The sequence below is a fragment of the Scatophagus argus genome, chromosome 12 (genome assembly GCF_020382885.2).
Source record: "Scatophagus argus isolate fScaArg1 chromosome 12, fScaArg1.pri, whole genome shotgun sequence".
NCBI lineage: Eukaryota > Metazoa > Chordata > Actinopteri > Scatophagidae > Scatophagus > Scatophagus argus.
Window position 1 is genome coordinate 13,602,655 of NC_058504.1, and position 21,788 is coordinate 13,624,442.

General features: G+C 41.7%; 3 protein-coding genes across 8 annotated transcripts; 1 reads left to right on the forward strand and 2 right to left on the reverse strand.

Moving 5' to 3' along the window:
• The first annotated feature begins 16 nt into the window (after nucleotides 1-16).
• Nucleotides 17-14,749, forward strand: LOC124068357 (soluble guanylate cyclase 88E-like). Of its 3 annotated transcripts, none has more exons than XM_046406549.1 (19): nucleotides 17-144; nucleotides 6,561-6,767; nucleotides 6,949-7,089; nucleotides 7,799-7,938; nucleotides 8,102-8,236; nucleotides 9,145-9,268; nucleotides 9,369-9,488; nucleotides 9,617-9,701; nucleotides 10,087-10,173; nucleotides 10,495-10,612; nucleotides 11,189-11,318; nucleotides 11,473-11,619; nucleotides 11,941-12,087; nucleotides 12,169-12,325; nucleotides 12,408-12,517; nucleotides 12,604-12,693; nucleotides 13,337-13,495; nucleotides 13,597-13,734; nucleotides 13,922-14,749. In XM_046406549.1, exons 2-19 carry the CDS (start codon nucleotides 6,648-6,650, stop codon nucleotides 14,072-14,074), a joined length of 2,301 nt encoding a protein of 766 aa, XP_046262505.1. In that variant the 5' UTR covers nucleotides 17-144; nucleotides 6,561-6,647; the 3' UTR covers nucleotides 14,075-14,749. The 3 variants fall into 3 exon arrangements, with proteins under 3 accessions (XP_046262505.1, XP_046262506.1, XP_046262507.1); XM_046406550.1 differs by lacking the exon at nucleotides 17-144 and adding an exon at nucleotides 6,357-6,447; XM_046406551.1 differs by lacking the exon at nucleotides 17-144 and adding an exon at nucleotides 6,368-6,457.
• On the reverse strand, nucleotides 138-5,000 carry LOC124068360 (myozenin-2). 3 transcript variants are annotated; one of them, XM_046406553.1, is made up of 6 exons: nucleotides 4,817-5,000; nucleotides 4,402-4,492; nucleotides 3,326-3,507; nucleotides 2,059-2,212; nucleotides 1,319-1,493; nucleotides 138-514 (listed from the first exon to the last, which is right to left on the reverse strand). In XM_046406553.1, the coding sequence occupies exons 1-6, from the start codon at nucleotides 4,961-4,963 to the stop codon at nucleotides 331-333; spliced, it is 933 nt and encodes a 310-aa protein (XP_046262509.1). In that variant the 5' UTR covers nucleotides 4,964-5,000; the 3' UTR covers nucleotides 138-330. The 3 variants fall into 3 exon arrangements, with proteins under 3 accessions (XP_046262509.1, XP_046262510.1, XP_046262512.1); XM_046406554.1 differs by having other exon boundaries at nucleotides 3,326-3,486; nucleotides 4,817-4,978; XM_046406556.1 differs by having other exon boundaries at nucleotides 2,131-2,212; nucleotides 4,817-4,978.
• Nucleotides 14,750-17,438: 2,689 nt separating the features above from the next.
• arl3l1 (ADP ribosylation factor like GTPase 3, like 1) lies at nucleotides 17,439-21,749 on the reverse strand. 2 transcript variants are annotated; one of them, XM_046406255.1, is made up of 6 exons: nucleotides 21,199-21,749; nucleotides 20,253-20,396; nucleotides 18,964-19,080; nucleotides 18,427-18,477; nucleotides 18,109-18,294; nucleotides 17,439-17,964 (listed from the first exon to the last, which is right to left on the reverse strand). In XM_046406255.1, exons 1-6 carry the CDS (start codon nucleotides 21,214-21,216, stop codon nucleotides 17,917-17,919), a joined length of 564 nt encoding a protein of 187 aa, XP_046262211.1. In that variant the 5' UTR covers nucleotides 21,217-21,749; the 3' UTR covers nucleotides 17,439-17,916. The 2 variants fall into 2 exon arrangements, with proteins under 2 accessions (XP_046262211.1, XP_046262210.1); XM_046406254.1 differs by lacking the exon at nucleotides 21,199-21,749 and having other exon boundaries at nucleotides 20,253-20,474.
• Nucleotides 21,750-21,788: the final 39 nt, after the last annotated feature.

The following is a 21,788-nucleotide window of genomic DNA, read 5'->3' on the forward strand; positions in this document are numbered from 1 at the left end:
TCAGGGTGTATATTTTGGATGGAGATGCGAGAGAGGGGAGTCAGGTATTGATACATGATGGGGTCACATGCTGCTAAGGATGTCAAAAAGGAGGGACGACAGAACTGATCAGCTGGTCGCGACCTTGTCCTGGGCTCTGCTGTGGTAATAAACTGATTCCGACACTCGTGACTTGCAGATCAAACCACTCAGCAGTAGCAAACCACTTTATATATCATGCAGGATTGTTTTCTTTCTTCTCTCCCGCCGTGCCCGTTGCTCAGTGGAGAGAGGAAGGAGAGGAGCAAGCATAGGTCAATGCTTTAGTCTTTAGCAGATCAGCCCTTTTTTTCATAGTTCGTTAGATTCAGGGCAGTAATCAATTCCCCATCCCCTGGGTGCTCTGTTGAAGTTGGGCCGCCGACACATAAGGTCCTGATGGATGCTGGGCAGATTCCTGGACTCCACTGCCTCAAAGCTAATCACTGGGATTGCCCTCTGGCTGGCCATAGGTCCCCCAAATGGCATGGCAGATCTGAGAGACAGAAAGACCTCACTAAGCAGGCTGATTGCTTTGTGTTTCACGTTCCTGGCAGAAAAGAGTCTCGGGTGTCACATAACTCAAACTCCCTCCCTTAATGGGGGACAACCCTCACACAATAAGCTACTGAGGTCATCTCTGGTTTGAACTGGAACTGTTAACAGGGGAAAACTGCCTGGGTTGAAGGATTGCTCAGGCAGAATGTGTTGAACTCAATCTCTTCTACTTGCGTAGCTGCTGAGTTCAGATTTAATTGAGGCATCACACTTTCATCTCATTGTCAACAGATCTGTCCACAGGAGGTACAGTTCCAGACTGGTTGGCAGAAACTGAGTGACTGACAGTTTTAAATTTTGAGTTTGTCTTTCACATATTCTCAGTTTCTCCCTCTGCCCAAACTTAACCTCGATCCTCGATCCTGATTCTCTGTGAGCCATGAGAAAGTCGATTCTCTTCCGTGCGTAATCTGTCTTGTGTGGGCAGTGGGGCATTAAAAGCTTGTGGCCCCACCAGTGGCTCATCTTTCAAGAGCCACAGTTCAAAATAGCCATCACATGGTCACACTCCAAGGAGGTGCAAGCCAAAGAGGCTGGATTCATTTTCAAACTGGAAACATGGAGTGGAGCCGAGGGAAGAGATGATTGTCATGGATAACGTGGTTAGGTCATCTGTGTGGCTATTTGAAGATGGGTGGCTCTCAGCTCCTGCGCCCCTAATTTAATAATTGTTAAACTGGGGGGCACAGATGAATTTAAAACTTGATGATTAATTTGGGTGAACAGAGTAAAGCACACTTACCTGTTGAAGCACCTGTAGTTGGCAGGCTGTAGTCTTTGTGGAAGTTGAGGTGGCTGGATACTGAGGACCACTTCACTGCCTCCCAAAGCTTCTGTCCATGGGGAACAGTACGACTTGGGGATTACTGTTGTGTTGAATTTCTCATGAGGAATGTTCTTCAGGGGGCCAGAATATCCTAAGAGAAACAACACTTTAATGTGAGTGGGCAGAAATGACTTCCCACTAGGGGTAAAGGCAAAGTTGTGCTGTTATAATCTGGAGTAATTTTGTTCAAATTCAAAGTAGCAAAAGAAGGTACCCTGTGATGAGGATGATGGATAATGCCAGATTCTGAAACTTCATTGCAATTTCCATTAGATGACTTAAATAAGCCCCAGCAAAGCACAACCACATCTAATATGCATATGAATCACTTTAATATCATTGTCAACAACAGGAACTTCAGTAATTAGATGTCAGTGTGAATCCTCCTTAATAAACAGCTTAGCTCACTGTCAGTCAGATTGGAAGCAGTGCCTTCTGTCAGGCTAAATACACAACGGCACTCAGCAAAGATGGTCACAGATAACTGCTCTCTGCATACTGCAAACTCTCCCGGGGCTGATAATGATAAACTTCATTTATTTGCTCACTGCATTTCCATATAACAACTGAACAGTAGCAGACATAAGGTGAGATACAGTGTCCATACGTTGCCCAAGCATTTGGCCCTGTGGTGAGCCAGTCCTGTGGCCATTTACCTGGAGCCAGGACGTCCGGACAGCCTTTCTTTGATACAGTCTTCTGAAGGTTCATGACCAGGCTATGCTTACCAGTCATGGAGAAAGCCTGGTTCTCTTTTCCCCCCTGTGGCTCTGGGATGACCTGCCGGGGAGGAACAGCCTCTGGATGCGCCTGAGAATGGGGGAAGAGTCTGATTTTGTTTCAAGATTCAAAGATTTATTTGTCACATGCTTTTGTTTCGGCATGCTGGGATGGCATACTCTGGAGGAGATGATGTGATAAAAGATTAGGATGTAATAATAATTAGAAAAAATAATAAAACATAAAGGGTAAAATTTAAATGACTAAAAATGTCAAATTTATGCAAAATCAGTTTGATGTGTCTTTTTTTCAAAATGCAAAATGTCACATTTGTAGGCAGACCATAACATTTAAAAAAAAAAAAAACATTGTGCAAATGTAATTGCATTCAAAGACAGATGCTCTGGACAGAGGGACGAAGTTTTTTCTTTTAACTCCATCCATCTATCACTTTGTCTCCAAGCCGCGTTCTTGATGGAGGGAACTGAGGGAATTTCATTACATCTGGCACAAACATCTACTTGGACTCAAGCGTAAAATGGTTACAGTTAGGTGGTCAAAGGTCATGGTCACTGTGACCTTGAAAAACACTTTTCTGTCCATTACTCAACACCATTACTCATATTTCACATTTGGTCTCACACTAATCTTGGGTGCCCACCTTGAAACCTTGCCACTTTATCAAGAACTACACTTATTGCCCTTAATTATATTCCTTAAGAACTCGTCACTACATGCATTATATGACTCTGGATGTACCCTTCAACTTGACTGGTGTGTGGAGTTTGTCCTGAACTAAAGACCTAAAGTGAAGGTATCTCAGGAGCTGCTGCAGCTGAAAATGTGTGTTCCAGGGACATGTCGACTTCATGAAATTCTTGGGGTACCCCTCTAACATCTCTCCCTACAAAGCTCATTATTAACGGTATTCCTGTTTGACTAAAATGTTTATACTTGTGTCATTCAAGCTGGAAGATAGAATTACTGTGGTGAGATGATAAATGCTTTTTGCTGTACTCAAGACACTGAAAAAGGTCAGAGAAGAACGTCGCTGGATGTTAATTAAGCCCCCTGATGGATTCAACACACTAATAAGCTGTTATTAAACATTAACTATGTATCATAAACATAATTTGGGGTGTGTGGATTACAGTAAATCAGGACACAGGAGTCAGTGTATGTGCTGCTCTCTCAGTTCCTTACATTGTTGGTGTTAGCCCCATTGGCAGTGTTCTCCAGTGTGAACCTCTCGACTCTCTTCTGTCTCTCCTGAAACATGCGAGAGCCCCTATTAGATGGAAGGTTGAGCTCCTCCATCATCAAGTCTTTTGGAACGCTCATCTTCTTCCCCAGATTCAGACCCCCTGGCACAACAAATGGAGGTGCTTTAATCATTTTCAAAATGTTAGTATTGGAGTAGAGAAGTCAGTTTGCTGTAGGTTATTATGCTGTGTGGCACGAATAGCTCTTGACATGCATTGTTGGTGCAAAGGCAGTGACAAGAGTAACTTCCAAACATTTGGAAAGAGAAGGAAAGTAACTCAGACTAATAAGGACCTTTGGCAAGTCTAAATGTCTCCTGTGATCTTCTTGTTTCTGTCAATTTCAAACAGCTGAGGGGGACTGAAATAAAAACAATACTGTTTGCAGCATCACTAAGCACAGTATTTGCTCTGGGTGTCTTCTCATGTTATATCGTGGCACAGCAGAGGGTCTGAAATAGCCTTGAGATGATATCAAGGGGTGCGTAATGCATGTTGTGGTCCCGGATTGCATGGGTAACTGGGCATATAAATAGAATCTTTGGATGAAAGACTCACGTAAGAGTGGATGGCCCTCACTTGAAAAGAAGTCCGGGCATGTGCCACCCTTGAGGAACTGTCTTTGATCGGACTGTGTAAAATTCAGTGGTGGGAGTCACATTTTGCTGAGTTTAGGGGACTTGGTTTCAAAGCCTAGCTGGCAGACAGCACTGGAAAACAAACAGTACATCTGGGATGGTCCCTGCTGAAAGAGAATCTCAACAGCAGACTGGCAGTCCTGTGATTTGGGTGTACCAAACTGCAGGCGATGGATTAACACACTTTGATGTTAATACAGCTGACATCTCATGCAGACCGGCATGCAAACTAATTGGTGTATTAATTTAAATAGTAATACATGTATTAATATGCACTAATAAGTATATTAGTTAACTTCCAAATGTTATGTATGTTCAATTTTAAAGTTTTAGTTCTGTTTCAAAATGTAGTCTGGGGCAAAATAAAATCCAAGCTTACCTCCTCTGGCCTCCTTGGACAGAGCCTTAGCCTGCAGCATCCTCTTCTTAGTCATATCACCATGGCCTGCCTGCATCATCATCATCATCATCTTCCCCCGATGGACACATGTTTCCATGTGAATTATTATTCTTAGAATAAGGATTTTTCTAAACTGCAGTTTGTTTTTTGAAACATCTGCTACTTAATTATATTAAAGGTGCCTCCAAGTTTCTAAAATTACAGTATTTACTTATGTGAACTGTCTATTTGCATTAATTTAATCTGTAACTAGAAAAAAATCAAAAGTTTCCAAGTACATTAATATGACAGTGCATCATCACATTTTAAAGCATTTCATCAGTTCACTTGAGAACCTGGCGGCTTCCACACAAGCCTGTTGCTGTTTATGTTGATAGGAAATGCCTGCACTCACCTCAGTCCTTACTTGTGTCTCCTGTCTGACTGGGTTTTGGAGCTGGTGTGGATGGTCGAGTGGTTTGCCCCACGCTGGAGCTGAGATGCTTCCACACGTCAGTCTGACACTCCTCAGCAGAGAGGGAACAGTCTGTACCAAACTCATCCCAGGATGCCTCAGGCACTTACCTCACTGGGTTATTTTAGCAGAGGCTAAGGGAGTGAGGATGGATGGAGGGAGTGTTTGGGAGGTGGCTGGAAATGGGTGATTAAGAGGAAGGGGCAAGTATAAAGATTAACATCCTCACTTTGAGCCTCTTTGATGATAAAAATCTGATCCCTTCTCTCTTTGTATGTGTGTGTTTGTGTGTGTGTGTGTGCACGTGCTTACAACTGCTGTCGACACAGTGACACTGAGCGAGCATGCAGTCTCTCCACTTTAAACACGATTTCTGTTTTCACTCTCTTTTCTCTCTTCTCTAAAACCCTTTGGTACCTACTTTGCCCTATGCACTTAGGTGCTTACACACACACACACACACATACACACACACACACACACCTTATGTTTCCCATATACAGGCAGTTTCAGTTGTCCAATTTGCCATCAAAGGTTAAACTGTCAGTTTGCTCTTCCACTTTTGATGGTGTGAGACCTTTGACGTCCTTTTCCTTTCACACCGCTGTGAGTTATGGCGCTCTCCATATCTCTCAGTTGCCCAAGATTGTAAAAGATTGAAATAAGTAATGGAAGAATCCTTTTTTCGTATGTGTTTCCGTTTAGTTGTTGACTTGCCAGCTGCTGAGAAATTCCAGTGAATTCTGTGTGAACGCACACATTGTGTTACACTAGAGGAGATGCACTTTAGCTTTATATTTAGCCGCCCTTTCTGAACTCAAGTTAGTCTTTATTGAGCAACTTTTTCCTCCCCAACAAACTGATTCACTGAGCTCAGCGGGAGCCTAGAGGGAAAAAACATTTTCCTTCACCCTGTTGAGATTGGATATCGATTTTGCACCTGTCCTGCTCTCCAAATGCCACTGTCCCCCCAGTGGGAAGCCCTCACAATGATGTGGCATCATTCTGAGCCACAGAAAATGATCTGCTGACACACAGCTGAATTTGAATAGTTGCTGAGCATTAAAGGTTTATTTAAGAGTGTTTGCTTAGTCGGTTAGTAGGTCAGTAGTGTTTTGCTTGTTAATACGATTCAGCTTTTATGTGTCATCTTACAATTACAGTCAATCTGGGTTTTTATTAAAAAGCTGTTTAGTACATTTCATTACAAATGGAGTTATTTCAACAAGTGTTATTAGTAAGTTAGTGATTCACAAGGTCATTTTCTTGAAATGGATAAACAAGGAAAGAAAAAGATAGATCTGGTCAAATTTTGGTGACTGGTGTCATCTGGGTTTGAGAGGTGGCCTCCGCAGTGTGTTCATGTCACATAGCAAGACGTGTACAGCCACCAGGTGCTGACAGCTGACATGAGAACAATGGAGACCCATTCTGACGCAAGGGCTTGTGCATTTACTGCACCTTTAAAACCATTAGTCCTGTTGGCTTTCAGATGAAACTTTATTTGGCTGGCTAGTCTGAGGAGGACCAAAACTCCACAGGCCGTGTCAAGAGCAAGAGAGAACGAAGCAGTAATATTCAGTACATGGCTTTTTATAGGTTCACGCTGAAAGCTAAATGCATTAAGATTCAGTTTGCTGCACTGGAAAAGTCATTGTTGTGAACTTTTCTCATTCGCTTGCAGGTGCCTTTTGGGAGGACTGTTGGAAGTCAGTCAGTTGGGAAGCTGTCTTGACAGTGCTCAGCTTGAGCTTCAATCTCGAGAGACAAAATGTACGGGCTGCTGTGTGAGAGTCTTCATGACTTCATCAAGGAGTCGTACGGAGATGATGTGTGGAAGCTGGTCAGGGAGAGAGCAGATGTCAGGTTACACTCCTTTGTCACCCACCAGGTACAGAGTCTCTGACATGAATATGATATAATAATATAATTCTATGCATGCATTGAATAGTGATTTATTTGTCACCTGTCTTTGTGCATCCAAGTCAATCTGTCTGCGTTTTTTGTCTGAAGCCTCACATTCCTGATGTCAAAACATACATTTCTGTGTGTGTGTGCGTGTGTGTCTGCAGGTGTATAGTGAGAGTGTGATTCCCCGTATTGCAAAGGCAGCCAGTGGAGTGACAGGCACACCTTACAATGAACTGATGAACTCCTGGGGTGTCTACTTCCTGGGCTTTGTTGGGAAGTATGGCTATGACAGGATTCTCAAGGTGAAAAAAGAGCTCAGATCTCAGAACACTGTGGTGTTTTAGTAGATGTACGAGAACAGTATTAAATACCCAGTAACCTGTGAATCCTTAAGAGTACAATTGTCCTGGTGTAAAGTTATGGTTTTTAAGGTTTAAAGTTAATGATTTGCTTCTCTCATATATCTGATATTACATATAATTTGTCATGAAATTAGTGCATTACATGCATCAATATAAACACTGCATTTCTGGTCATAATTTCAGTTGAGCCCAAAGCAGATACTTTGAATGTCTGAATATTTCTTACAGCCTGTGCTTTTAAGAAATTATGAAATTAAGAGTACCATTCAGTGCTGTGATACCATTACATTTTCAGCCAAAGTAGGAGCAAAATATGACAGACCTTTAGAAAAGGTACCAGTGGCAATTTTGCACTGCGGTGTCATGAAGTTGCAGGACTCACATAAGATGGATTATAAAATAAGGGTCACAGCAGCAAAGGGCAAGATATCCTGTTTTATAGTCACTTTTATGGGTCAAGCCTCGTATTTTTTTTTACCGTAATTGGTTTGTCCTCAAGCACAGGCTAAAATAATTGTTGTGACATTATTAGGGTATCCAGAGTCACAGAATACATTATATAATGAGTAAACTGACTTTTTTTTTGTCAGTCCATTATTCCTTTTTGGAGTAACTTTCTTAAACATGACCTGTCATCCTCTGCCTCCAGGTGCTGGGCCGTCACGTCCGTGACTTTGTCAATGGCCTTGATAATCTCCACGAATACCTGCGCTTCAGCTACCCCAAGGTGCAGCCTCCAACCTTCTTCTGCCAGGAGGAGTCTGCCACTGGAGTCACCCTGCACTACAGGTCTGAAACGAGGAGGATAAGGAGGAGGGCAGAGGGTTGAGAAGAAGGGAGAGACTGATGCATTGTCTGGCATCAGACATAAAAGCAGAAGAGGAAGAGGGCAAACAGATAGAAAGCTGTGTGATTAGACTGATATAGAATTTTCTTCCTGTGGGACCTGCAGGAGTAAGCGTAAAGGTTATCTGCACTACGCTATGGGTCAGCTGAGGCAGATGGGGAAACAGTTCTACGACACCGACATCCACGTGGAGGTGTTGTCTGAGCAGATGGTCGGAGACTACTCCCATGTCACCATGAGGTACACACACATACAAAAAGTACACTGAAGTATTGTACATGTTTAGACAGGTGTACTTTATTTGAGTATTTCAAGTATTTTTATAGTAGCACTTCCACCAAAAAAACATTTACTTTACTTATTTTCAGATGGTGTCATTTAAATGACTGAAGTATTATTGAAGTATGGGATTTTTCCCTTCAGAGAAATAACATTTTTAGCGCCCGTGACATTGTGTAAATTTCAATACCACAGTTATTTGCTGAGTCGTTACCGAGAATGTTAAGTACAGCTTGTTGATAATGGAAGTAGCAAAGAAACGAGCCATTTTACCACTTTAGCTGAGATGAGGAAAATGGTTCATCACAAAATCACAAAAGCATTTGACAGTGTAATAACACTCACAGTAAGAGAAAATATCTGTGACACATTTCTAAGCATATCTTGACAGCCGACGTCACAGGACGCTTTAATGAAATGTTAACGCAACCATCAGTCACATACAGTATATCATTTTTTTCTTCAGATTTAATATATCATACACAATATATTTATATATATATATGTAATATAATATATAATATTATATTATACTTTTGATAATTTAAGCACGGTTAACCCTTTAACGCCAAACGTATCACATTTGATACATGAGTTTTTCAGTTTTTCCACATGAGTATATATTATTATTATAATATTTTTTTCCCTGAAAAACCTGATGTATACAATCAGATACATGCAGTGCACAGATATGATATTTGAAAATTTTTTTGTTTGTTTGTTCAGAGGGACTAATAAAGGCTCCAAGTTCAAAGAATTGGAATAATTCTGTCAATTATTTAATAGTTTGGGCTTTACAGGGTTAAGTGTGGTTTCCTTGTAATACTTAGGTACATATGCAATACTTGTTGACCTGTATGTGTGAGCAGGCTGAACTTTGACAACTCAGCCTATCGCTACATCATGAAGGAGGATGAGGAAGAGCAGGAGATTTTGCCCATCACATCAGATTTCTTCTTTGAGGTCTTCCCCTTTAACATCGTCTTCAGACAGGTAATCCCACTGAGTTACATTCCTAAACTCGCCAGGGCAGTAATGAATGAAATGAAGTGGTAAATGTATGAACAGTCACCACATTTCCTTGATTCTTTAGGACATGGTGGTGCATAACGTTGGCTCAGGCTTAGCCACCGTTTTCCCTGATCTGGATGGAAAGAAAATAAACGATGCCTTCTTACTGGCTCGCCCCCTAGTGGAGTTCACCTGGAACATGGTAAGACAACACTTTCCATGTTCACACAGGCAAAATTATAACGCTTCCAGTCAATTCAGGTCAAACTTTGGCAACAGCGTCAATAAACAACAATGTATCTTAAAATATCAGCTATATTGTGCACACAGATCATCTCCCACCCCAACAACCTGTTTGAAATCATGTCGAAGGAGCCTGTGAAGAGAGAGAGGAACCTCCACAATCGAGTCCAGAGTAAGAGTGGGAGCCATGCAAACACTTGCAGGGGTGTGTTTCTGGTGGGCGAGGACTTGCTGGCTTGTGGTCAGATCAGTTTCACTGCAGTCATTTGCAAAAGACATGTTTAGTTTCATTAAAATAATAAAAGAGCAGGTGTGCAGTAAAATGGATGTCTCTTCATGTACAGGAGCACTAACATCAACATTTAATCTTGATAACAATGCTTAATTACAGTACAGATTTCAGGAGGTCTTACAGTTTCACAAATGTTGTTGTTTGATGTCTTCTTTCATCTTAAATTGATTGAATTTAGTGGAACAGAGGCCTGCCCTGATTGTTATGATTGGAGGGTGTGAATATGATTGTTTATGACTCTGACAGTTTATCCTGTTTTTCACAGATTCTGACTATGAAAATGCAAATCGCTCTGCTGATGTAGATGTGGAGCTCATGGCTTTCCAGTCCATCATTGGAGATGATTACAAAGGTCATTTCATTTCTGTTATCCAAAAAGAAAAACAAAGAACAAGACCTACACATACAGACTGATAGTGACAAAATAAATAAATCCTAATAAAGACACAGGCACAATAAAATACGAAACACTTTCACAGGAAAGGTTTGACAATTTGGGAAACACACTTATTTGCTTTCTTACTGAGAGTTGATGAGTTTCCCTGAAATGCTATGCTACACCTATTAGAGCCGCAGCCTTAGTACAGTGCACTTATTATGTACTGCTGAAATGTAACACAAAAACAACACTCAGGTTGGTCTTGTTGTCAATTCATCGTGCTCCTCTTCTCAGATGGTAACAGTGCTAATGCGATGGAGAGCTGGGGAGATGGGAGCCGCTGCCTAAAACTAAAAGGACAAATGAGATACATGCCAGAGTGGGAGTCTATCATCTTCCTGGGAACCCCTGTGTATGGCCCAAACACACACACACACACACACACACACACACAAATGCACACCCACACCCACAGAGCTTTATGAAAACTGAAACACTACAGTTGAAAAGTAAAACATTCTAAAAAGCAGCAAGAGCTCAACTGAATTACGAGGCTGGAAATAAAAGCTTGGGCACTGAATCAAATCAGGGGCCCATTCTAATAGCACTTACCATGCATGAAATGAGCTGCTAATTAGCTTGTAATCAGACAGTGCAGCTCTTGTGAGTCTAATGGGAACCCATCTGCAACTGTGGGTGTTTTCCACCGAGTACATAACCAAAACATCTCCCTCCTCTTCTAAAACATTTTGTTTTGGAAGTAAATGCTCTTACTTAACTACTAAAATGTTTAATGCCATCTCACAGTGCTAACATTATTAATACTGCAGTAAACTAAAAATAATATCTCAGAATGGCTGTCTTTTTAATTCCACATTATGCAGACACTGCAAATGTTATTTCTAATAAAGAACATGTTATTAAAATGATCATTGTTGTCATTTGTTCTGATTTTTCTCTGTCTGTGTATGTATGTATGTGTGTCTAGGATGGAGAGCCTCAGTGCCATGTTTAAAACTGGCCTGTACATCAATGACCTGAGCATGCACGACTCCAGCAGAGACCTGGTGCTGGCTGGCACACAACAGTCAGAGGAGCTGAAGAGAGCTCTCATACAGGTTCACTCTGCTCTGAAGAGCAGCTGAATTTCATATGTGTGATCTGCATTATGTAAAATTGCTCTGAAGCCCTTCTTTAATCTAGAAGCCTGAGATGAAAGGCACAGATGCAAATTTAAAGTGTTATTCTTTCTATTACCCACTGTGAGACCAGGAGCAAAAGAAATCCAGTAAACTCGAGGAGAGCATGAAGATGCTGGACTATGAGATGAAGAAGACTGATGACCTTCTGTACAGGATGATTCCCAAGCCAGTGGCCAAAAGGCTGCGCAAAGGAGAGCCAGCTGTAAACACTTGTGAGGTCAGCATTGTGGATATTGCCACAAGAGTTTTCATCTAACTTTTGCAAACTCTTTCAAAGACTTAGATGAAAAGACTGGCACCACTCTCATGGCATATGGCAACCCAAACACGAAGCTGCAGCAGCCAGTTAGCTTAACTTAGCACAAAGACAGGAAACAAGGGGGGATATCTAGCATGGCTGTGCAAAACAAGTGCAACAAAATCCACTGACCGTCACCTCCAAAGTCCAAGAATTACATACAAGATACGACATGAGTCCTGAGTGCTTTCAGCATATCAACCTGCCTGCTCATCAATTCTCATATCTCTTCTCTCCCAGGTGTTCCCAGATGTGACCATTCTTTTCAGCGATGTTGTGGGATTTACTCGCATTTGCAGCCACATCACTCCAATGCAGGTCGTCTCCATGCTCAACACCATGTACACGCTGTTTGACACGCTCAGTGAGAAGCATCGTGTCTTCAAGGTTTGCGTGCTTTCTTCATCTTTAATGCACTTCAACCATAAGTGCTGCTTTGTAACAGCTGCCGCTCCTGTCATCTTCCAGGTTGAGACTATAGGAGATGCCTACATGGTTGTAGCCGGGGCTCCAGAGAAGACAAAGTACCATGCTCATAACATCTGTGACATGGCCCTGGATATGGTTCGCTCCATAGATCACCTAAAAGACCCCTCTAATGGCAACAACATACAGATTCGTGTTGGTGGGTAGAAGACCTGTGGCACTGTTTGTGTGTTTATGTCAGTGTGTGACTGCCAGTGGACTAACCTGTTGTTCTGTTGCAGGGATCCACTCTGGGATGGTTGTGGCTGGTGTGGTGGGACATAAGATGCCACGTTATGGTCTGCATGGGGACACGGTCCACACTGCATCTGCCATGGAGAGCAATGGAAAGGTAAGTAAAGAGAGAGAGACATGGGATTAAGGGGTACTATTGTGTATTTTATTCTTAACTTCCTGTTTGTTCTTTATCTCATTCAGGAGATGCACATCCAGCTCAGCAGCGCCACCTATGAGCACCTGAAAGGAAGTCACTTTATTTTTGAAAGGAGGGGCATAATTACCATCAAGGTTAGGGGTCCAAACTGTTACCACAGCATCTACACTCACCACAGTAATTACAGTCACTCAGCCACTACAATAATATATAATCAAAATGATTTGCTGTAGAACACATGAGCATTAAACAATGGTGATTTGGTCGTGTTCAGAGCAGTCTGACCATCTCCACTTAAAGGTAAATACATGTCATAATCACATCACACACAACTTGCCTGACACTAAACAGTGAGGTTGTTATCTGTGTGAATGGAATATATGTGTATCAGCAATCACACATAGTAAACACTTGTGAATAATAACTCACACTGTCTTGGCTAGAGCCAGCACACTTAATATTCGGAGCTGGCAATTGCAAGTCTATTCTATCACAGGGTCTGACTTTGTGGCTGTACATTCAGTGATAAAGGCAGCAAAGTGACTCCCAAAGGGTTCTGAGGCAGCTGATTGTAGATGGCGATTTCAGGAAAGCAAGATTCATTTTTCATCTGGGAATTTTTGACTCCTGAAAATCTACCTCTTGCCATTTTAATCCCCTCTATGAAAAAAGCTGTTTTTATGACTGTATGTTTTTGAATAAGTGCTTATGCGAAGAGCTTTTATGTGCAGACCGAAATCGCCTTCTTACATTTTCTTTCCCTTCATCCACTTCTAGGGGAATGTTGAAATCGAGACGTACTGGCTGAAAGGAAAGAGAGACAAAGACGGGAATGCTCAGGCAGCGTGTCCCCAGTTTGAGACACAGACCATCAGTAAGGCCATCAGCAAGGCAACCATCTCAGGCCCTGAGGCCACAGGGGATGAAGAGGGACTGGTAAGAATCCAACTAAGACATGCTTGAATAGTATATGCTCTCATTTTCTTGGATGCCATCATCATCAGTGTCCTTGAGTCTCCTTCTGACTTTGCCCACAGGTTTTCCCACTGGTGGCAGGGGAGGACGAAGACGATGTCAAGTCTATTCGCTCTCATCGAATCAAGATGGAAATTTCAGGTCATTCCCTGGAGGAGTCGATGGAGGAATGCCGGGTGGAGGAGATGTCAGTTCATAAGGTGAGAGAGAATGTCTGGTGGCAGGATTTCTACATTGCTAGACTCTGATTTAACTTCTAATTCTTTTTATTTTCATCTGTACCCATCACTGTGATTCCCTTCCTGGGTATATTATTAGCTCTTGGTTTGTAATCTCACTGTTCTTTTTTTTTTATTGGTGTGGTAAAATGAGCTGTTCCTTCCCCAGTCCCACTATAAGGATGCTTTGCAGGACGGCCTGCCGGACTCTCACCTGGAAATGGACTCCCCTGAGTCTGACGGCAGAGACTCCATCATGGAGTCCTGTGACAGCTCCTGTGACTCCCGCTGCTCCAAGAGTGCCATGTGCTCTGTGTCATGAACAAATGATGTTATAGTCACTAAATCATTAGCGTTACTGTCTCTGAAGCTCTTTTTGTACAACTCACTTATAGCATTCAATGTTAGGCCAAATGACAGATAGGAATGCAGGTTTTGCTGTTATTTTTGCCCTTTTGGAAGAGTTCTTGTGACGATGATCTGAGCTCTAAAGACGTGTTGTTTGTATAAAGACTAGTCTATAATGCTTGAAATTTCTTGTAGCCTTGCATGGTGTTATATCGAACAGCATTATCAAAAGCGTTCATTTGGCTTTAACTATACAGAAATCAATCACTTGAAAGGCCAGAGTGTGCCAACACTTTTCTAATTATACCCTACATGAGTCACCTCAAAGTATTTGCTGCTAAAACTTTGCTGTGTAGCCATTGTGTGACATGTTTTAGTTCCACCGCCACGTGGTTTAGCTGGACACAAGCTCAGTAATTTCCTGCATCTTTTAGATTCGACATCAAGTGTCATCCCATGAAGAAATCACGTTGAATCTCTCCTCTGTCACTCTTTCATCTCCCCTCCATCTTGCATGTGTGAATTCGCTGTTCTATATCAGTCTCGTCAAATACACAGCCGCGGCACAACCTAAACGCTTGTCAGCTCAGTGAAAATAAAGCGAAATGACTGTTGAACTGCTTGTGCCTCCCTTTGTTATTATTTGTCTTGTCACTCGAAGGCAGACTCACATTTGCTTTTGCATGCAGTGCATACATTACACATTCGTTCATTGAAAACAATTCTCCATTGATGTAGATATGTTTTTATTGTGTTTATGTGCTGCTCATGTGACATGCATGCATGTGTGCCTGTATCTTACCCATGAAACCTAATACACAATTGTAATATCCTTGGAATTTAGCTCCAAAATGCATCATAAATCCATTTTTTGTGATTGCCATCTGCATGTATGTATGGCTTGCATGGTATCTATGTACTGTGACATACCACTTAAACAACTGTGTTATCCTAACACAAATACATTGATAGACAGTCAAATATCAGTTATCCTGGTTCAGTGTTCCAGTCAGACCACATTCCCCACTGATGGAGTATCAGAGGAGCTGCGCTTATAGGTGGCGTCCTCACGCTCCAGACTGCATCTGTTGGCTGTGTGCGAGTCTTTGGGTAAAGAACTGATGGAGCAGTGGAAACAGAAGGCGTAGAAGAAAGCGAGCAGGAGCAGGAGGCACACAACACAGAAAATGACGACAATCAGGATGGTGTGCACTTGCATGTGAACCTCGTCCCATGGGAACAGTGTAGTGGTGGTCAGGAGGCTGGAGGTTGTCAGGGTAGCATTGAAATTGGGTGGGTAAGTCACTGTGGGCAACTGTGGCTTCGTGGAGACCAGGTGGATGACTTCTGCCATGATGGGACAATATGTGCCCTCAGTTACTTTGGGATACCTTGTTGCAGCTGTTAAGGCAAAAGACACCTATAATTTGGTTTGCCACATGCATAGATAAAGACATTAATTAGATAATGTCTAACAGATAGATAGATAGTAATTATGCATGTATGATGACGCACAAAAACAACAGGAAACAATGGCATTAAAATGTTGCAGAATTTGTATGATATCATACACAATAATAAGCCATGTTACAAAAAAAAAAAAAAATCAAACATAATTAATCTTACCAACATCACTTATCTTCCTCAAAGACAACCAAAGACAGACACAGTTTCTTTCTTTCGTACCTGGAGTGTGTGTTCAGTCTCTCTGAGCAGGACTCAGGCTTTCTTTTGATGAGCACAGCTTGGGAAAATGAAATGGAGGACAAGGGAGGGAGCGCTGGACTGAAGAAGTGAGGTGGCTGGTGGACTAGGAATAACAGGCGGGGTTGTCATAGCAACATCTGCTAAGGGGCCACTAGTATGGAAGTGACATCATATCACCTTAAGACTATAAATGTGTTTTAAGGTGGCTTATACAAAATGGGGATTCTGGGAGGTATTAATGGCTGTCTGTGAAATTAGGAATAGACACACAACTAAAGCCACAATCTTTGCAACACAAATCACCTGTGGCTTATAAAAAAAATTCTATAAAGGTTAATCTAGCTGTAATTTTCTGGTACTCTTCTGAAAAGAATTAAAATATCTGTTGAATCAAACTTGTTGATTTGGGACAGCAATTAATCAAATTAGAGTGTATCAAAACACTTATTTGAAAAGAGCCAAGTCTCCTCATCAGCCCTGACATTAATCAGGCTTTCTAATACTGCCACCTGTTGGTAAAAGAAGCCGCACTGAGAAACACCCTGCAAAAAGCAGAGTCACCTCACTAGCCTGTCGTGTCTGATCTCTTTCAAACAGCCATAATGATCCTTTAATGATCCTTAAGTTGTAATTTGCCCTACACCCCCTGCTGTGCTCCCCCAACTGGAGTTGTTGCCTAAAAAAATGTGTCAGAACTTGCACCAAAGTTTAGTTACCATAGAGATGACTCAATATTCACTCATTTTGGCACTACTAACAGCAAGTAAATCAGAGAGCTGTTTTTCCCCCAACCTCACTCATAAATGCCAGACGAACGAAGAAAGAAAACATGCTCATTAGCATAATTTGATGTAGAAGAGGACACAGAACAAAGCCTGCCAGCTTAAGAGTGCTTTCAGATGGTTAATTACAGCTCCAGACAATAGACATAAAAGATCCATTAAATCCAACTGCAGCTGAGTATAGAGCCAAAATGGCCGAATGGAAGATCAAGGTCAGTCTGAAGGACAAATATATGAAGAGGGAATATCTAGAATATATCTCCAAGGAAAGATGAAGTGCATGTGGGCAAAGACTGAAGTCTTCTGAAATCATTGATCTGAACAATCTTTTGTTTTTTCCTCTTTTGAGGATCTCAGAACAAAAGGTGAACGTCAGAACTGCTCACGGAAACCTAAATCTATTTGTACCTGTGCAGATACACACAGCTGGACGTCAGATGCGTCATGTAGATTGTGACAGGCTCTAACAGACAAATGCATTGCTGCAAGCGAGACCGCGTGCCATATAACACTCCCAGAATTAACATATAAAACAAACATTTTGGGGAAAGGTCTCCCTGCTGCAAATTAGTCAGCCTCTCTGCATGTAATTTCCCGCACTGTTTGTTCTGCTGCGCCTTGAAGATTTGATATCTTGTTCTGCCATGCGGGTTTATAATTGTAAACTCTCTTCTCTCTCACTCTTGCCTTTCAATTAGTCTCTCTCTTACTGTACGATGTAAGAGCTTGTCACTGCGCTGTGAAAATAAAGTAAGTTGACAGCTGAGTAGGAGTGGATAAGCTTGTTATTGTTCCTTGTCACTCATTGGGGCGTTGACATTTTACAGTCACACTCACATGTTTTTGTTTTTTTCTTACACTGATGGCTACATAAGATATGAAACCAAGAAAGAAAAATAGCAGAAATTACTAATTATTTTATTGTCAAAAATCTCAAAACACATACTTTACACTCACACTGAACCGGTGTCTAACTAATGAACCCCAACAGATCTACATTTCTACACATTCAGCTTGGTTTTCTCAGTGGTTAAGAAAGCACACAAATTCACCAGACAAGGATCCTGGGGATGAGGGGGAACGACAACATACATTTTTGGAACAGAATGATGAATAACAATAACTACTCATTGTAGTTTAAATCTGTCCTTCAATTAGGTACATTTGCAAATTCTTCATAAAAATGACACTGAAAAACAGAATTGTTATTCAAAGCTCTGAGTCGGGGCAGGATCTGTCATAGGTTCAGTGTGTCGGTGTTAAATGAACCGCTTCTGTGATGCTGGTCGTCTGTTTGAGTCTGGTCAATGTTGTTTGGGACGCTGGCTCACTTCTTCTTATTCACAATGTTGTTGCAAATCCAGTTCATACCATCCTGTCGGACGAATGAAAATAAAACTAAATTAGTCTGCCTGTCAATACAATATTGTACAACAGAAAGGCAGGGAGCACTTTCTTATGGTTGATTAGGTTGCATTTGAGGGGAAATCAATAAGTCAACACTGGGACTGGGTCTGACCTGGACTCCCTCCCCAGAAACAGCTGAGCAGGCCTGAATCTGCCACTCACGATCGCGGTACGTGTGCAGATTGAGTCCCTCAGCGATCTCGCTGGCCGGTGATGCCGTGGCCAGATCCTGCTTATTGGCAAAGATGAGCACTGGAACGCCCTTTAGGTTCTCCTCGTCAATCAGCTCAGACAGCTCCTGCACACATACAGGTTTTTTTTAGGTTACTGGGTTACGACTTTCTGACTCTAATTTCAACTTTAAGTAGTTTTGCCGTGGTTGTTGGCGGAGCATATCTGCATGCAGAAATGACAACAGCATTGAGCTCACCAGTCCCGTTTCCTCGAACCGCTTCTTGTCTGCACTGTCAATGACATAAATCTGAAAGAACAAATATGTAAGAATAAAATTTGCTTAAAAGTGAACACAAAGCATTTACAGATAAAATGTTTATTTGAGGCCTCAACATTTTGCTGTATGCAATGTAAGTTCCTGAAGGTGTCAAAGACATAAAAAGAAAAAAGTCTGTTCACTGAGAATGGAAGATAATGTTACCAAACTTCCTTATTTTCTATCAAGATATAATTATGTTGCTTAATGTGTGTATATATATTTATTGCCCTGTCCTGAGTATAAGCATTATGTGTCAACTCTCTTTGCAGTAACCGTGTCCTATATTTTACTACTGGTTTGGATGGGTCTCGATGGATTTTTATTGCTCCACATGCTTTTTGCGGTGTGTTTTTAGAGACGATCTGTGTGGATATCAGGGTAACCAGCAGCCACTTCCAAATAGGGAAGAAAGCAAATGTTTCATCTGAGAAAACTGAATTTAAACTGATTTAAAATTAGGTTTACATCACTCACCAACAGGTCTGTGTTTTCCAGGTACTTTTTCCAGAAGGGCCTGATCTTTCTCTGTCCTCCAATGTCCCAGACGTTGAGTTTCATGCCATGAGAGGCAACACTCTTAATGTTGAAGCCCTGAAGTGAAACACAAAGCTGGTGTCACTGTACTGTACATCACTGCCTTCAGTTTAATACGGTTCCAGTATGCAGCACCTGGAAAACCTTGCAAACGGTTGTGTAGCAATTCATTAAGGGGCAATGTACTACAGCACAGGTGTGTGTGTGTTAAATGAATCACTATTCGGTTAGTCTGTATTGCAGCCCTGTAATCAGCAAGAGTGCAACATGTGCTCTGGGTGTTTACACGGAACTGATTACTGTGTTAATCCGCAGCCGTTTTTCATAATGCTGCTCTTTTCTGTTTCAGTCGGAGAGGTTGTATAACGACTTTATCCTGAGGGTCATTTGAGGAGCAAATCTGAGGATAAGACTGGAAGGATCAAGCACAGTGTATGTGTTTATCTGTCACGTTTGATTTAGATTTGCCATGAGCGACTACTGCAGTCACACACATCTGCGCCATGTCTTGCTAAGATTGATGCACGGGTATTAGATGGTGAGAGGTTAGATAATCACATTGAAAGAGCTGATAAAAGAAAAGATCTCACCACAACATTAGGATCCTCCCAGAAACTGTGCAAACCACAAAGGTCATATATGACCAAGAAATATTTTTTGGTGAAAGGTTATTTAAGATATGGTATAACAGTATGATCAAAATTCAGCATAATTTTGCTTACTGGGGTTGGTTAAAGCAAGTGTACTGTAAGACCAGTCATTTCACAGCTTGTAAGCAAAGCAAAGGTCCTCTGAATCTCATTACTTTAAACAAGAGTGTCCACTGGTCCAGCTGGTCTCACAAGATTAGATACAATCCCCCTGCCTCTTATGAAGCTGGGTTATGGTGCCATGAAAGTAGTGCATATTTTTTGGAAAATCTCATTCCAAAAAAATAACTAAATAAATAAAACAAACAAACCTGTTTTTGCAAAATGATTCTGTTACATCAGACAAATTGCATTGGTCTTTAGAGAGTGGTAACTTGCTGATTAACAAGATATTGATTAGTCGATAGAAAATACACTTAATGGTGAACATTGGGTAGAGAAAAGGAAAAAAAAACATCATCTGTAATCCTGTCAGTTGGTGCTGTGAGATTTTTTGTTTGCCCTATAGTAACTTTCCTTAAGTTCATTATGTGTGTGTGTGTGCAAGTGTATTAGTTTTAACACACAACTTCCCCTCACCTGTGTTGGTGTGATGGTGTTCACATCCTCAGAGGCGAGGCTCTTAAGCAGGGTGGTCTTACCGGCGTTGTCCAACCCCAGAAGAACTATCCTGACCTCCTGCTCTGTGGATCCCTTCAGTTTCTCAATGACAGAGAGTAAGCCCTGCATGTGGAGATGAGGATGGGATGGGTGGTGGGGAATAGGGAGGATCATAAACTTATGATATTCATCATCCTTTAGAATTTGTAGCATATACTTCTCTTCTATGGATGGTAATGTTCTTGGAAAATCAGAATATTACAATGATAAAAGATCTTGTTTTCTTTCCTCTGTGGTTCTGATATACATCCACGCATAAAGAAAAGTCAAACACGGTTTTTAGACACACTTCACACCTGAAGGTTGATCTCACTGACCTCATACTGATTTGAGGTCAAACTCCCCCCATACATGCAGCACTGGTGAGCACACATGCTTGGCCATATGGCTCCACCCACCCACCAATCTGCAGCCCTTCTTCTTCAGAGCTCTTGCGTAGCTTCCATCCCCATTCTATAAGAATTAATCTGTTGCTTCATTTAGAAAAGCACTAGTGTTGATTGGAGCTCCATTCATATAATGGCTGTTTAATGTGATTAGTGTGAAGCAAGGCTACACGACCCACAGACTCACACTGCAGATACAAGAGGCACTGAAACTTTAAATATTTTATTCAAGGTGATAGATATTACAGTGATTAACTGTACACCAAAGGACTTTAGAGTATCCATTTAGATGTACAGTCATTACATTATCACTATTTGACAAGCAAATTTTAGATAATCCAGCCGTCGTACAGATGCACCTCAACACAAGTGCTGTAAAACACAATATGTGTTTTTCTGAAGTCATAACCATCCTTAAACAAATATGGAGGTTCACATTTGGTTTTATGAATCCTGTTCTTCCAGATCAGGTCACTTACCTTTTGAGCTTCTCCCATGGTGGCGTGTTTCCTGTGGCTTGGCTGGAGGGCTGCAGCTACATTCTCCAGTGAAGCTCACACAGGTGTGCTAGCTATCCAGATTACTCAGGTTAGCTATTCAGAAAAGGTACCAGTGGTCTCTTGTCTTTTCCCTCTTCCTCCTCAGTAAACTTGCGCGGGTTAGGTGCTAGGTGTGTATGTGATGGTAACGTCTATCTGGGCGTCAATTGCTCCTAACAGTTAGCAAGCAGGAAGAGGGGGAGGGCGGTTGGGACTGGGATTAGGAGGCCAGAATTAGCCCTAGTCATCCAGGCAAAGGCCACCCCATCCGCCCTCCCCCTTCCTCTGTCCATCCCTCCATCTCCACTTTACAGTGGCTTTACCTGGATTATCCCTTAGCCACCTGCTATAGGAGGAAACTGAATAGATAGTCCTTCCTGACACATTCACACACTAAAATAGAAAAAAAAAAGTTCAGATAGATTTTGCCATATGGATAAAGGGAGAAAAATGGTGATAATGCAGAGCATGAACAGCATGAAGACTGTCAGCATGCATAGAGCTTAACATAGTAACTTTAACCTATATAT

What these genes read in the sequence shown, in the direction of transcription:
- LOC124068357 (XM_046406549.1), top strand. Translation starts at nt 6,648, where the DNA reads ATGTACGGGCTGCTGTGTGAGAGTCTTCATGACTTCATCAAGGAGTCG. An exon ending in TGAAGAGAGCTCTCATACAG is followed by an intron (nt 11,319 to 11,472) that starts GTTCACTCTGCT and finishes CTGTGAGACCAG; the next exon opens with GAGCAAAAGAAATCCAGTAA. An exon ending in CAACATACAGATTCGTGTTG is followed by an intron (nt 12,326 to 12,407) that starts GTGGGTAGAAGA and finishes GTTCTGTTGCAG; the next exon opens with GGATCCACTCTGGGATGGTT.
- LOC124068360 (XM_046406553.1), bottom strand. Translation starts at nt 4,963, where the DNA reads ATGAGTTTGGTACAGACTGTTCCCTCTCTGCTGAGGAGTGTCAGACTG. An exon ending in AGACACAAGTAAGGACTGAG is followed by an intron (nt 4,493 to 4,816) that starts GTGAGTGCAGGC and finishes CATCGGGGGAAG; the next exon opens with ATGATGATGATGATGATGCA. An exon ending in AACTACAGGTGCTTCAACAG is followed by an intron (nt 515 to 1,318) that starts GTAAGTGTGCTT and finishes TCTGTCTCTCAG; the next exon opens with ATCTGCCATGCCATTTGGGG.
- arl3l1 (XM_046406254.1), bottom strand. Translation starts at nt 20,447, where the DNA reads ATGATCCTCCCTATTCCCCACCACCCATCCCATCCTCATCTCCACATG. An exon ending in ACACCATCACACCAACACAG is followed by an intron (nt 19,081 to 20,252) that starts GTGAGGGGAAGT and finishes GTTTCACTTCAG; the next exon opens with GGCTTCAACATTAAGAGTGT. An exon ending in TTTCTGGGGAGGGAGTCCAG is followed by an intron (nt 17,965 to 18,108) that starts GTCAGACCCAGT and finishes TTCGTCCGACAG; the next exon opens with GATGGTATGAACTGGATTTG.